Source organism: Paramacrobiotus metropolitanus, unplaced genomic scaffold, assembly GCF_019649055.1.
Source record: "Paramacrobiotus metropolitanus isolate TYO unplaced genomic scaffold, Prichtersi_v1.0 Parri_scaffold0000132, whole genome shotgun sequence".
NCBI classification, from domain to species: Eukaryota; Metazoa; Tardigrada; class Eutardigrada; order Parachela; family Macrobiotidae; genus Paramacrobiotus; species Paramacrobiotus metropolitanus.
The window spans coordinates 200,012-215,823 of record NW_026570352.1 but is presented as its reverse complement, the minus strand read 5'-3'; the positions used below and the strand labels follow the sequence as shown (position 1 = coordinate 215,823).

The following is a 15,812-nucleotide window of genomic DNA, read 5'->3' as shown; positions in this document are numbered from 1 at the left end:
CTTCCCTCGGTTTAACTTTTAAGGATGTTTAACGAAATATTTTTATTGTACGATTTTGAACTTTGACATCCGGAAATGGTTGGGAGCGAGACGTTTCTAAGGGGATTGTGCCTTATCACCAGTAAGTACAAATGGTAATTCTGATTGAAACATAGAAGTATCGTTACTTTTTCGCGCAGCTTTGGGAGAACTGGTGAAACTGAAGGAATAGGTGAATCATACTGGGCTCTTAGACGACAAAATTATGATTGATTTGCAAAGCACATATTCTGAGCATATGCACAAAAAATTTTACTCCCGCTTAAGCATTATTACTAAATAATTCGCGTTCCTTTAAATAACTGCAGAAGAAAATCTGCAGTGCTCCATGTGTTTAAAGATCAATTACAGTGGTTGACAAAATATGTAGTTGCTTGGAAAATAGTTTGTTGGGACCAGGATCCAGTATGGTAAGATGAATAATTATAGAGCTAAATTCATAAATACTGACTGTAACATAATACTGCAGCTGTCTTAAGTACAGATACAGATACAGGATGCAAGACTTAAACAATCATGAATTTGCAAAACTCGTACAGCAAATAACTGACTTGCCGTTCTGCTTCCATTTTCAGTGATGATGCTGGGAGTTCAGTCTTTACAACCACTTCCTCAAGAAAGTTCCGACTGGTGCGCGAACAGTAAGTACATCAGTTGTTAAACAAACAGTATCGTTATAATTATATAAATCACATAATTTAATTGTATTATGCACAGTACATGTATCAATGTTGTTCGGAACGTGTTTTTAAGTGTTTTTAAACCTGCTGTACTTATGGTTAGCGTAACTCAATAAAAACTTCATATTGCACAATATGGACAAAAATATAAAAATTAATAATATATGCAGACCGAAAGCCGTATGCAAATGCCTTTTGATCGTTAGCAACGGTGTTAATTGTAGGCAGTGTGGCGTCCAGTACACCGCCACCGCCAGCCGTGCCCACATCCTTCCAACTGGCTCCCTTTCCCACCTTCAACTGTCGGCCCATGAAGCAGGAAGAGTGTGATGACATGGCCTTACTTATGTGCGTAAAGACTGCGACATTATCGTTATTTGTTATTCAGTACAAACCCTATTTATCAATAACCATGTGACACATTCAAAACAGTGCTCCGAACGAAATTCGACTTTGAACGAAATTCGACTGAGCCGATAGTGGGTGCAATGATCATCATGAAATTATGCATTTATAGCCGCTTCCAGTGTAATGACCGTTATTAAATAATAATCGCTTATTTAGCCATACGTCCTCAACTTTATGCGTTTGACACCACAAGTCTTTGAGTGTTATTGTTTGGCTGGATTGCAGGATCCCTGAATGTGTGGGCTGGACGGTGGTGGACCTGGATCTCAAGCACCCCAATCGTAGCCAGAGCTTGTCAGTTTTCCGCAACATCAGTCTAGGTATTGCCACGGTCCGGGCGGATCGCCCAGTCCGGCTGGGCACGTATGACACCTACCTTACCATGACTAAGATGGCGGTGGCCGTGGACTACCACTATCTCCCCGAGGGTTTGTTCATCCACCAGGCCCTGGATCCCATCCGGCGCAATATCATCGAATTCACCATGTACAATTGCCACTACCGCTGTACCGGCAAAATGCCGACCCTCAATTTCTCTAGTCTCCTCAGCTTCACCATCGACAAATGCGACTACAGCTACCGGAAACCGTTAACCGTGCAGCGCGATGATTTTGCCCAGAACCTGTATCTGCGTTCTATCATATTCAGCGAATGCGTCACCATGGAACTGGAGCCGTATACCTTCACCCACATTCCGGATCTGCGTTTACTGGCATTGGAGAAGAACTTCTTCCGCTATTCATGGATGGAGGCAGAGGGTGCTCGGGATAGACAGTACTTGCGACTTCGGCATTGTGAATGCGAATACGCTTGGTTGCGGGATCTCTTCCGGGTCAATCCTGGATTGATCGCACCGAAAAGTGCCGGTCAAATCTACGAAGTTTGCCAAGCCGTTAGCCCGGTGGTAAAGAGAGAAGAAATCTTCGTGCCGATTGACTGCACGAACCCGAACCTTCCTGAGGACAAGAATAAAGTGGACTGGACTGAGACGCGCTTTTCCTCTAACCATGCATCCCGGCAATTTTTCCGCTCGTTGGTTTTGATAATTGGCGTTGTTTTATATGTGATGGTTTGACAACTGCATATGTGATCTTATTTGATACAGACCAATCCGAGTATCTAAAGATGCCGAAACAGCTATCAGTGCTCATAGTAAAATCTCTGCATTTTCAATCATATGAAAATTAATTATGGTTATAACTATTCTATTGGTAGTTGTATGCTTATTGCCTGTCTTGGCAATCCCGTTTTGTCCAAATCCATTATTTTTATTGAAACAGTTCATGTGCTGTAGGGCTAGCAATTCATCCAGTATTTTTGTCTCAAGATTAGTACGAATAAACTATATAGAGTAGTCACACGTGGCTAAACAGTAAACTGCCGTATCTGTATTTGCGTTGTACAGTAAAAGGCAATCCTCGGGCTCCGGCCTCGGTTTGCAAACGTCGAATCTGTAAAATTTTAGAATGAAATTTTGCTTTTAAATAAAACTGTTTTCGTATTTTCGAAACAGGTTTTATTGAATCTACCGAATTCTGTAATCTACCGAATTACAGAATTGAATCTACCGAATTCTGTAACACTCCAGTAATGACACGAACAACGAAAGCGTAATTAATGATTAGGATGACCTACTGCAAATGCTGCTGAATACAGCTGAGCTCACTTTAGGCCAGATCGTAGCGTACTTATAAATCCCCAAACAAAACTAGCTGATAAATTTAAGCAATTTTTTAACAATTTGTAAGCTGAGAAAGGCGAGAAAAACCTGCGGTTAAATTAGATATCATTAAATCTGTCGTTAAATTGGTCAGAGGCTCCCCCCTCAGAAAAATGCCATTTTTTGTTAGAAGACAGAATAAGTACATAAAAAGGTATTTTCACCGGCAATGGTTCATTTTTCGTGGCCAGAAACCAGTTTTGCGGATGCAGGTGTTGTTTGTGCTGTCAATACGAAACAGGAATAGGTATATTACATGCTAAGCATGCAGTACACTGCCAAAACATACGATCCTTAAAATTGCTTTTTGACCACGCCCACTGGATCATTGCCGGTGAGAATATTTTTTAAGTACCGTACTCTCGATGCCTACTGTCTTCGAACAAAAAACGAAATTTTTTGAGGGGACCTCTGACCAGCCCCTGGTTAATTATTATTTTTTATACCCGCGGCCGACCCTCAAGCGACCTGACCCAAATTATGTTAAAATAAAGCTTAAAAATTGACCACGCTCTTTTTTTTGTGTTGCATTTTGCTTTTATCGGCTTCTTTTACATCAAAGCAGCCGACAGCTAGTGCTGGCGGTCCTGGGTATTTCTCGGTCCCTTAATTTCGCGTCACTACAGTACTAATTGTAAGTGTCACCGGTGAATTCCCCACTATCGGTGTTTGTATAATGAGTGCTGTTCAGTCAGTGCATGTATATCACTGATCCTTTCCAATTCTGACCACCATTTCGACAGCACAGTTTATGGGCGGTACATATCGATTTACCACAACCAAAATCTGATGCATACGATTATAGATAACTGTACAGAAACTGCAATACATATAATGGTAGACAAAATTGTTAGCTATCAGTTATTGAGAACAGTATTTTGAATGCAAAGGTAAAGTAAAGAGAAGTACTTCGATACAAGTAAATACTTTGGACTGAGAACCGGTAAAGCCAAACCGTGACGTACCACATTGTTACGATTACATAAGCAAAGAAGTGCGACTTGTGCTAGAGCATTCATTATTCAGAACGAAAAAATATTAAAAGGTTTACGACGACGTCGCTCTGTTAAACGCCCATTGGATTCTTCGCGATATATTTCCCCACGCTTTGCTGCAGTTTTGCCAAACCAAATTTCCGAGCGAACGCATAGTAGCGCATGGCGTTGCTTTCATCAACGCCACCCATCATTCGACATTCACATGCCGCGCACAGCTCTTTCATCTCAAACTTCTCCGCCAGCATCCACAACTCCTCCAGTCTCCCATCGGCGGTGTGCAGCAAATCCCGTGTATAAGCAAACCGGACAAGAATTTCCACCAATCCCCCATCAGCCTCCACAGCGCCCAACAGACCCGCGCCTTTATCGTTCTTGTGGTTCTGTAGTAGTTCGGTCAGCATCGGCGACTGTACGGCCAAGATGGCGCGATGCACTGGAAACTTGCGGCCATCCGTAGAAACCAGCGTACAATCGGTCATTAAGCCGGAATCAAGCAGACGCTGCAGATCGTTGCGCTCGTGCTGCTGGACGCGAAAAGTCAGTTTGACGTGGACGGATCCGTCCATTAATGCCGGGTACGGGCGACTGACGCCTTGCTCATCGACAGCTGTTTTACAGCACACCAGGTGTGCTAGTTTGATTTCGTCCAGAACAGCTGCAGAATACGCCCATCCAGTCGGTCCAATGGTGATAGTGGTGCAGGTGGACGGGTCGTTTTCGGTAGCACTGCACCGTCACACAAAACATTAGGCACCATACCATCTCAACACACTACAACTGTAAGCATTGAAGCTGCTAAACGTCAAAAAATAGCCACCAGTGCATCGTTTAAATGCAGGTATTGATTTTCTGGGTAACAGGAAGAGAAAATGGTATGAACTGATAGGCCATCGCGTTCGGTTCGATTCACTAAAACTGGTGCGACTGACAAGCTTAACTCTGTTCGATCTGCGCTTGCAGTTTATGCGCAATGAATCATCTTTCGCAGGCTGTTTATCGATTTAATTACGAAATTTGATTCTACGGACCAGAAAATTTTTTTAACTCTCACATTAGATTTCTGTAAAAACAGTATGGTCACTAAAGCGAATGCTGCATTCGGTTCGGTTGGAAAGAGATCGGTACAATAAATGGTTTATTTGAACTGCTCGCTTAATTTTCAAGAATCTTACCAAACTTTTCCTTCCACCACGATTTCAGCAGGGCTGTTCAGTTCATTGTAATCATCCTTGGGGGTCACTTTGGCCCGTGGGGCGTATCCATCACTAAACAGCATATGCGGATGATTGGTAGCATACTCGGTGGGAACTTCCACGGTGACGGTCCACGCTGACTGGGGAATCTCCGGATAGTCCCACTGTTTCTCCACCAGAAAGTCTGCTGCGAACACCCAATGGCTCCGTCCGTAGGCAGTGTCGTTGGGCGACCGACCTCCCACAAACTGGGCCGTGGGAATCTGATAGGCAAAGGTGACGCTCCGTGTACGGTTACTGTACAGCGCCGACTTTGTAGGAATAGTGCATGGTTGCTTGGGTTTGTCACGGCTAACTGTAAAGCGCTGCAGCCACGACATGATAGAATGTTAGAACAACTGCAGTAAATAAAAAGCAAGGTGCACAATTTCTACTTTAAGAGTAAAGAAGCCGAGGATTTCACAAGGCACGCTGCGGAATACGAGTAGCGCTATGTCTTTGACAACCCAGTTGACTACTGAGCATTGCGATCTGCAAGGAATGCTACTCTACTACAGCCGGTTACAAGTTAGACTAGTGCAAGGTCATATCTGTTCAGTGGTGAAATTGTACTGGTATTAGGTTCACTATGTGTCGCCCATTAATGCTCGTACATGTGGGCTCTTATAATTCAATTCCCAACGCTTCACCGATGCAACCACTAACACGGTTAATTCGTATTGTAAAACATCTCTCACCTCTCTCCGATCAATAAACAACCGAATGAATTCACGCTGTCACGACGTCGGGCATCCTCTGAAATCTGACTCACCACCGCTAGTGGAATCGATTATTATCCGATTAGGGAAAAATGAGTCATTTTTAATGACAAAAATTTATGACCGCTAGCAACTTCCTGTTTTTTTATACAGACTGCAGCTCCTGCAGCCGATGTTGGCGTGCTAACATGAAATCACTCTTGGTTAATTCATGCGACCATCGTTGTCTTAATACGTACGCTTAACACCGTAACGCTGTCATCTCGTATCGATGTACCGCCACTTCCAACTGTCTTCCGCCCGCGCCGTGCGCTAGCTAGGTCTTATAAAACAGAAAACTTGGACCTGGATTACTTGAACTGGACTGCTGAACTCAGTTTTGGACTATTTAAAATTGGAATTAAGGTTTGTAGTGTATCCAAAAGCTTCGTAGTTTCATGCTTTATTAGTATCTTAGTTTATCGCGCCAATGGGGCATGCATCGTGTACAAGAATGACGCACACGCGCATTGTGGTGGAATCGATCCTAGTGCGGTTTAAAGGTCACCAGCGCAGGATCGACAAATTTTTTAAAAAGAAAATAGCGTATCGGAAATTCCAGTCATCGGCATCGATGCGCGAGACAATGAGCGGGTTTACCGCCTCAAAATTTAGCTGTATAGGGCAGACATCCGCAAGACCTGGCAGACTGTTTTATTATCGTTATCCTTAAAACTGCATTAATGCTAAGAAAATCGAATCACATTAATCTCTTAATGAAATGGAATGTTTTGCCCAATGGTCTTACCGGAAATTCCGAAATAAACCCTCTGGGTCTTTAATTTTTCGAGAGCTTCGAGAGGGAGTGCGTTTAAAACCGTAGGCACTTTTTAATATTTTAAAATGAATAACGCCCTCATGATACTCGTACAAGCTTGTCCGGTAATTCTGACGAATTAATACAGCGAATTTTACAAATTCACGTGTTACGCCAAATTCCATACTACGGCGCGCCACATTGTTCAAGCACGTAAGTTGCATTTGACTGGCTGGTGACTTGGTGCACGTTACTACATATTTTAATGACAATAATCGCAACTGCCTGGCGGAAGGTAGCTAGAAAGCGGTCTGTGCAGTAGGGGACAATCTAGCTGCAGAGCGCATTTAGGTAATGCGATGAACGTAGTGACGTGGCCATCGTATTAAGAGCAAATTTCGCGCTTGTTGTACCTTATACGTATGTACGTATGAAATTACCGGACAAGCTTGTACTGAGTTGTACTGTACCATGTATAAACAGTAATATTATTAATAATCAACCAGTAATAATAATAATGAACCAGCACGGAGAAGCCATGGATAAAAATGTGATCATAATTGTTAATCTTGTAAATACAGGAAATCCTTAGACTACAAGCGGCGAAGTTGAAATTTTTTTGTTTGTCATAAAACAGGGTCACAGCGCAGCAGTCCGCACTTGCAATTTGTTAATTTAATGAATGTTTCCTGAGAAGTTTAGCATAGAGACGCAGGCTACATTAACTGTAAAAGGTAGGAGAAATTCCAAGACAAACAACAGCAGCTAGAGGAGCTTTAATTCTAAATAAATGCAAAACACTCAAGATCCACCTTGGAGATCCCGACCCAAACGCTGCTTCGCTTGTGTACTTCAAACAGCCATTGGATTTTTGCCAATGTAATGCCCAACATTTTGCTGCAGTCTCACCAAACCGTGCTCGCGAGCGAAATTAAAATAACGTACTTTCCAGAAAAAGGGCGGTACTGCGCAAGTAAGCTCATGACGTAAAAAACAAACAAAAAAATTAAAATTTGGGTAGATGAATTTTGCAGACTGTAAAGCCGGAAAGAGCCCCCACAAATAATACGAGTACCCATATTGATATGACTGGTTGTATATAGGTAGAAGCACGCTAAAGTGTTATACAGTATCACCAAAAGGTCAGCATAGAATAGCGGTAAAGCATTTGCGACGGAGTATTCTACAGCAGTGTTAAACACCCATCGGATCCTTGCCGATATATGTTCCGGCGCTTTGCTGCAGTTTCGCCAAGCCAAACTCCCGAGAAAAAATGTAATAGCGCATTGCGTTGCCCTTATCGACGCCAGATATCAGACGGCATTCACACGCGGCGCACAATTCTTGCATTCCAAACTTCTTTGCCAGCATCCACAAGTCTTCCAGTCGCCCATCGGCCGTGTGCTGTAACTCCCGCGTATACGCAAAGCCGATGAGTGTTTTCAGCAGTTTCCCATCCGCATCCACAACGGCGAGCTGACCTGCGGTTTTATCGAGCTCGTGGCTCTGCAGTAATTCGGACAGCACCGGTGACTGTACGGCCAAGATTGCGCGATGCACTGGAAACTTACGGCCATCCGTAGAAACCAGCGTGCAGTCTGTCATCAAACCGGAATCCAGTAGACGCTGCAGATCGTGGCGCTCGTGCTGCTGAATGTGGAAGGTCAGCCACACGTAGACGTATCCCTCGATCAAAGCCGGGATTTTCCGTGGGTGACCGTGTTTATCGACAGCCGTTTTACAGCACATCAAATGGCCCAGCTTCAGCTCAACACCGAATTTACGAGAGCGGGTCCATCCAGATGGTCCGATGACGACGGTGGTACAAGCGGATGGATCAGTGTCGGATGCCCTAGATTTACCAGAGCAACTTTAGAACTGAGCACGTGTTTTATCGCGTACCAAACCAAGAATGCAGCATTTTTCTAAAATCTTAAAGCGGATTTCCAAAAAAATTAAATTGAATTTTTAGATGAACGGACTTTGGTTGGGTGAGAACACGGTCTACCTGTACGTAATTACATAGATGCGTATGCGTGGGAAATTTGAAGAAGATCGGCCCTTCATGAAACGTTTTGCGTACACGTTAATGCGCTTAAACGTTTTTAGGTTTTGTATAGATTTTGTATAACTTTCCAGTGAGATGTTTGATACTGATTTTATAATGGCTATGGCTATTTTGCCGCAGTATAACAATGGGGGTCTGAATAGCAAAATAGCCACTTCGTTTTATAATTATACCCCAAAAACGGTTTTGATGCTGATGTATGCAAATTCTTTGACTACAAAATATCGGATAAAAGGGCAAAAAAGTATTATGGAGTGCGCGAAATTAAAATTTTCTTGTACCGGGTAGCTTTACTTAATATTACAGGGAAGCTATTAATGCGCGGTCTTTGTGTAGCAACATGGAATCGTCAACGGAAGCGGCTTGTTGTTTGTGTCCGTGCATCGCAAAAGATATCAGCACCGTACATTGCACTGCAAAATTGAATTTTACGATTTTTGGATAACGGGAAAGACATAAAGGAAATGACGTGACAAAGTCTCCACATTCAGGATTGTTTGTCAGAACCTGCTGCGGAAGCGCACTTCTACAAGCAGTCTTGAAGCGCTTTGAACTTTCTGGCGTTCTATCTAACCTGATAACTGGCGTAGATTACTGCTGCGTGCGCAATATGCGGTGATGATAATATCAGCGAAGAAAAAATAAAATTAAGAAAAGTTCATTTACGAACCGGTATACAGAGTATGTACCAAAAATCTCGATCTGCCTTTGCGTAAGCGCACGAGGATGGTTTTTTACCATAAACCAACCAACGCACGAGGTTGTTTTATGATAGGATGGTTTCTGCGTAAGCGCACGAGGACGCACGAGATGAAACAAAATTAACCAGATTTTAAATTTCAAAAGTCGAGGGTCGATTACTGTGTACACTGGTTTGAAATTCGAACATTGACTATTTTGATAAACTAATAAATTCTAATTAAAACACTAACTTAGAACCGAGAAAAAACAGAATCAAATTGACTTAGCAAACGACAGCGGAAGGATTCCGGAAGCCGAACGAGAAATCTTTACATTTCACGGATAAAATCGAACAATTTTCAAAAAAATAACTTAAAGTAAATATTTGCTATTTATTAATTATTAATGTTAATTATTGTTATATTTGTTTATTATTTGTTATTATTATTTGCAACTTTTGATTAACTTCGAAAATAGTTTTACCTAACTTTTCCTTCCACCAAAATTTCGCCAGAGCCAGTCAGTCCGCCGAAACCTTTCTTGGGAACCACCTTGGCTCGTGGGGCGTACTTATCGTCGAACAGCAAATGGGGATGCCCCGTTACAGTATCTTGGTTAACGTCCAGGCTGACGGTCCACTCGGACTGGGGAATCTCCGGATAGTCCCACTGCTTCTCCACCGTAAGGTTTGCTGAGAAAATCCAATAGTACCGTCCATCGCCATCCAAATAGCGGAACCGCTTGCCCACAAACTGTGCCGTGGGGATCTGATAGGCAAACGTGACGCTTCTTTTGCGGTTGCTGTACAGCGTCGCCTTTGGAGTGGTGTTTGAAGAGGCTTTGCTAGATTTGACTAGGCCAAAGCGTTTGAGATTCAGCCACGGCATGATGGAATATTAGAACAATTACAACAACTGTAAAAGAAAGAGTATTTACTTGAAAACAGATCGGAAAACTTCTTGTAACACGAGGAAGAGAACCGAAATGTCACAATGTTAGCCGTTCAATAAGATTACATACGGTCACGTCGATACCGTTGAGCAAACTCACAGTTAACCACCTGCCTACTAAGACCAGCCCGGAACGTTGCTTGACTTTAAACGGTTGGAAAGTAGAATTGTGCTAAAGCGTGATATTAATTGTACGGTTTTTACAGTATAAAAACCATATAAGTACATGGGTGTATGATCTTTATCTTTCTGATTTCATTGGTACTGACAGCTCGCAGATCGTCTGTGGAAGTACATGGCAAGTTGAGTCCACAATACAGTACTTCTGTACTCACGTCTAACTTCCAACAATATCTGCAGAACCCGACTTGAGAAGTCCTTATGACTCCTGCATAGGGGCAGGATAATGTTTATGGTGTCGAAAAGTCGGAAGTACTTCGAATTAATGTTACTTAATATGAACTTTGAAATCTGAGTCAAAGCCAGTGAATGGGTGGACGCAGGAGGCTACCACGGCTTGAGCTGTAAGAAAAGTCGGGGCCGGAAGCCAAGACACAGCAGCTTAAACGCCACGCTCAAACGAGCCTTCGCCTCAGCCACCATTGAGACTGAACTCGAGCCTTTGAGTATATCGCGAACCAACGGCAAACGCCCAGACGGAGTCACCTTAGTGCCATGGGAACGTATATCAGCAGCGGCACAGGCCGAACGGAAGAAAACTGGGAAGTACCAGAACATCACGCAGGACTACCTGTCCCGTGCGGTGGGCGTTGAGACACTGGAACCACTCGGACCGGGAGCATCCCAGCTAATCACTGAAGTGGGCAAGATGATTCGTCAGGAAACAGGCGAGGTACGTGCAACGGAATACCTGCGCCAGAGGTTCAGCATCGAAGTCCAACGGCGAAACGCGGCATCCATCCTGGGAACGGCACCAGCCACGCTGATTTAGATCAAATGTTCCATGTAATCCGGCCGCCTGTTTCCGCTGTTTGTTGTAAATTCGTAATGTAATGTTTCTTTTGTGGATGTCAGATTACTTTGTATTCGCTCATCAATAAATACTCCTTGTCAAAGCCAGTAGAATCGACAAGACTGGTACTAGTGCGTTCGTATCAGTTTATAGCACGAAACTTGTCAAAGACCTGCAGATATTTTGTTATGCACACTTGACAGTAAACCGTTGAACATTCGCAAAATATTATGGATCAGTTGTGCTTCCAAAAGGGTCAACTTTTAGAATAATTCAGTCTAATCAAATTTTTAATTATGGTGTTCTTAATGCTTGGTCAATTAGAAACCTAATTTTAAGATACTTTTAGAACAAACAAGACATTTTTGTAAAACACAGATACCTATGGACGATTAGATTTATTTTTATTTTATGGACGATTAGATTTACGTTAGATTTTGTTAGGCTTGTTTTTTACCTTTATCCGAAGTATCGCGCCGCATCTCACGGGCTCCTCCACGAAGGTTACTGTGCAGAGACTGTGGGATACGCTATATGATCACATTAATCGTAACAATATTCGCAATACGTGTTGAATACTAAAATGATGTTTGCATGCGTATCACCTTCGAAAGCCACAGTATCCCACACTTTACTGTCGAATATCTTTCAATTATCCGGATAATTTTTTGGAATACATTCAGGATGCATAAAGGATGCTGCAGGGATAAGGTGGGATACGACAGCAGTCACAGCAGTGAAAAAAGTGGAGAATTCGGAGGACACACAAATGATGCGGAGGATTCGGCGGGATACGGTGGATACTGGTAAAAGCATGTGCCCGGAAAAATTTAACGTGCACTAACCGTGCCACTGGTGCAGATCAAAGTAAAACAAACTGCTGGATTGTGCAGAAACAGGATGGCTGCTTGGCGTCGCCACCATGGTAGTGGCACCGGTAAGATTTTCAGTCAATTCATCAACGATTTTACAGGTTATATTAACTACATTTATATTTTAACTGTATTATAACAATTCAACTTCGAACTGGAAATTTTTCGAGCAGATATGATTTGTGCAACGGCCACTCGAGTTCTGGCGCAAAGAGAAAACAGGTTGCTCCACACTGCAAGTGCTCCACTACGTAGAGACTGGGGCATGAAAAGTGGGCATGCCGTCGTACGCTTTACAGCACGACGTGGTTGCTCGGTGCTAGATTAGAGATTTGCAGTTGACATCAAGTATTAATATGTGACATTTTTGTGCCATTTTGTTTGTTTGACAAATACTTGGTGCATGTATATATCGTCCAGCATTTTTGGTAAAGCAGTGGATTACAGGAGTCAGAGTTAACAGTCAAAGAAAAAGCAGCCATAATACGACAAAAATGGAAAAGCACCAATGGTGCAGTGCATGCAAGAAGAAAGTGAACCATGTCGCTTCAAAAAATGAGTGTAGTTTTTCACACTGCCATTGGATTCTTGCCAATGTACGTCCCGACCATTCGCTGCAGTTTCACCAAACCGTGCTCACGAGCGAAAGCAAAGTAGCGCAGGGCATTCGTCTGGTCGAAGATGCTTATCATGCGGGATTCACAAGCCGCCGACAGCTCTTTCATGCCAAACTCCTTGGCAGTCTTCCACAGCTCTTCCAATTTTCCGTTGGCGTTATGCGATAGTTCCCGTGTGTATGCAAAATTCAGCAGAATACTTAGCAATTCTCCACTGATGTCCGGGATGCTCCCCACACCTTTCGCTTCCGTTTTAATGTCTGGCCACAACCCAGCAAACACCGGCGACTGTGCAGCTAAGATGTCCCGATGCACAGGAAACGTCTGATCATCAGTGGAAACCAGTGTGGAGTCTGCCAGAGCTTTTGACTCCCAGAGATGTTTCAGGTCGCTGCGCACGTACCGGCCGACGTGAAAGGTCAGTATGACGTAGATATTTCCCTCCAGAAGAGCCGGGTACTTGTGGCTGTAGTTACCCTCGCGATCGGGCCTAAATTTACAGCACAGTAAATCGGTCAACTTGACATCGTCTTTTGGGGCTGAGGAATGAGCCCATCCATCGGGCCCAATTGAGATCACGCTACAGCCGGTTGTATACCTATTGGACACTCTACGAAAAAGTAGACTTTCAGATAAAATGCGCTGTAACCAACTTACCAGGATTTGCCGGCCTAACTGAACTGCAGAATTTGTTATGCGGAATAAGCCGTGTTACATAAGCAAGCACTATACGAGTACAGTTGCCGCGAACAAGAAAAAAATTACTTGGAAATAATTATTTGCCTTTGCAAACTTTTTGACTTTATTATCTGCACTTCGTACAAATACATCAGTTCGCATTACATCATGATAATTCGAAATGGCCATAAAAAAATCTCTTCGGCAGTACGCGGTAAGAAAGTTACGTACATCCCGAGCCTGATCCGAAACCAACATGTACCGATATAAGGAGAAGTCAGTGGCGAATGTTATACATGTACCTGGTACCTCAGCCCTGTGGTTCCCCAGACACCACCCACCAGGAGTTTCGCGTCATGGCTGCAGAATGTGCAAATGACATCTATATGACTTAGTGGTTGAAAGATTGGAGCAGTACAGGTAGGTGCATATCTATATACTGTGCCACGAATCTCCCTTGGAGTACAAAGTAATTATAGTAGAGCATTGCCGCTCTGCAGTTTGCGGTAACGCAAGTTGGCAGCTGCACTCGTTTATGTGATGATACAGTAGTAATTATTATGCCGAATAATTTTCTCATAATCATACAATTCCTTCTGCGTTACTGTCTTATACACTGCAGAGCGACAACGAACACAATCATAGATATTACGACGCGACGTCGCGAACCGTGCAGACCGGTTTGCCGATGCATTAATTTTCGTTTGGATTAGCCGAGGTGTGAAGGGGATCATACATTATGCAGTATGCATCATTAACATGCTTACCTGATTTCTCCCACCACCACTATACTGTACGGACTGGTCAGGCTTTTGCAGTCCTCAGAGGGTGTAATCTTCATTATGGGCTTCATTCCAGAGTAACCTCCATGTTCGTTCCAGCAGTTCTCCACACAAATACTGACAGTCCACTGGGATTGGGGAATCTCTGGATAGTCCCACTGCTTCTCCACAGGGATTTCGTAAGAGTATTTCCAACGGTCATGCGGTCCATCATCAAGATCGTACACCTTCTTGCCCACAAATTTCTCCGTGGAAATTTGGTATCCAAGAGATACGCCCACCAGCCGACGATCGGGCAAAAGAGATTTCTTGTTCTTCTGGGCTTTTTGTGGTTCCGGACTGCCTTTCATTGCCCATGAAATACACGGAAGAATGAGCCGATCAAAAATTATCGCGAAGACGAAGGTTAATAAATAAAATACAGGACCAGCTCCAGTCCATGGTTGAGGAAGCACAACTGGCACAAGTACAACAAGCATCCAATGTTAAATTAAACGGTACCCGCCACACATTCGACGCAAACTGAACAGCAGAAAAATAATAGCGCCAATACGTTATTTAATATTTTAGTCAGTTGAATCAAGGCAGTACTCTACTCTGTAGCAGGGGTTCTGTATACTGTAAGTAGGTATACAGGAAATTAGAAAGACCCTTGAGTACATACAGTCTGCATGGCAGAATGTGCATGGCAGAATGGCAGAATGTGTGCCGATAGATCGATAAAATACAGCATGCCAGTGATCCGCTTGCGCTAGTACTCGTACTGCGTACAGACTCTACTTTCTATACCGTCGCTTCTTTATAATTATTATTAATTTTTGGTCTCATTGTGCCGGCTCTGTTTATTAAAAGCCTCTAACATGCACCGTTTGGACCGAAGCAAGCTGAACAACGGAATGATGAGACAGACAGAATTCTTGGCATCTACACAGCAAAGTGCAAGCACAACCATAAAGAAATATAACTCAGTTATCCTATATATCCTATATATTAAAGCAGAGCCGTGATTCCGGAACGCTCCTGCCTCCAAAACGTTCTGATTGGCCAGAACCAACCTTACTTTCTGATTGGCCGGAACCCGCCTAGCTACTTTTAAGCTTTTGCAGCCCCTTAAACCTGTGCTGTTACGCCCTTATTTTTACTAAGCTTCCGAAATTTGGTGCCTTTACCTGTAAAACCTTTGCTCGATAAACCGAATCCCACATTTAGCTTTATTCCTTACTAAACTTCAAGACCTTAGTGCTTTAACAAACCTGATAACTTTAATTACCTTAACAAACTTTGGGGCACCCACCCTTTAAGCCTTCGGTCACCGAAGGCCACGCGTGCGGTACCTGCTTTATTGAGCCTTTGGTAACCAAAGGCTTCTTAAGGCTTTGGACACCGAGGGCCATGCGTGCGGTACCCGCCTTTATAAGCCTTTGGTCACCGAAGGCCACGCGTGCGGTACCTGCTTTATTGAGCCTTTGGTAACCAAAGGCTTCTTAAGGCTTTGGACACCGAGGGCCATGCGTGCGGTACCCGCCTTTATAAGCCTTTGGTCACCGAAGGGCACGCGTGCGGTACCCGCCTTTTTAAGAATTTGGTCACCGAAGGCCT

General features: G+C 43.5%; 4 protein-coding genes across 5 annotated transcripts; 1 reads left to right on the top strand and 3 right to left on the bottom strand.

The window, feature by feature from the left end:
- Window positions 1-2,456, top strand: LOC129598915 (uncharacterized). Its single transcript, XM_055497005.1, has 4 exons — window positions 1-121; window positions 615-680; window positions 944-1,067; window positions 1,353-2,456. Exons 1-4 carry the CDS (start codon window positions 76-78, stop codon window positions 2,200-2,202), a joined length of 1,086 nt encoding a protein of 361 aa, XP_055352980.1. The 5' UTR covers window positions 1-75; the 3' UTR covers window positions 2,203-2,456.
- A 1,233-nt stretch (window positions 2,457-3,689) lies between these two features.
- On the bottom strand, window positions 3,690-5,584 carry LOC129598924 (uncharacterized). The gene is made up of 2 exons (XM_055497012.1): window positions 5,018-5,584; window positions 3,690-4,571 (listed from the first exon to the last, which is right to left on the bottom strand). Exons 1-2 carry the CDS (start codon window positions 5,416-5,418, stop codon window positions 3,914-3,916), a joined length of 1,059 nt encoding a protein of 352 aa, XP_055352987.1. The 5' UTR covers window positions 5,419-5,584; the 3' UTR covers window positions 3,690-3,913.
- Window positions 5,585-7,329: 1,745 nt separating this feature from the next.
- LOC129598895 (uncharacterized) lies at window positions 7,330-10,396 on the bottom strand. Its single transcript, XM_055496980.1, has 2 exons — window positions 9,825-10,396; window positions 7,330-8,444 (listed from the first exon to the last, which is right to left on the bottom strand). Exons 1-2 carry the CDS (start codon window positions 10,226-10,228, stop codon window positions 7,787-7,789), a joined length of 1,062 nt encoding a protein of 353 aa, XP_055352955.1. The 5' UTR covers window positions 10,229-10,396; the 3' UTR covers window positions 7,330-7,786.
- Window positions 10,397-12,660: 2,264 nt separating this feature from the next.
- On the bottom strand, window positions 12,661-14,775 carry LOC129598892 (uncharacterized). Of its 2 annotated transcripts, none has more exons than XM_055496977.1 (2): window positions 14,199-14,775; window positions 12,661-13,363 (listed from the first exon to the last, which is right to left on the bottom strand). In XM_055496977.1, the coding sequence occupies exons 1-2, from the start codon at window positions 14,690-14,692 to the stop codon at window positions 12,706-12,708; spliced, it is 1,152 nt and encodes a 383-aa protein (XP_055352952.1). In that variant the 5' UTR covers window positions 14,693-14,775; the 3' UTR covers window positions 12,661-12,705. The 2 variants fall into 2 exon arrangements, with proteins under 2 accessions (XP_055352952.1, XP_055352953.1); XM_055496978.1 differs by having other exon boundaries at window positions 12,661-13,243.
- Window positions 14,776-15,812: the final 1,037 nt, after the last annotated feature.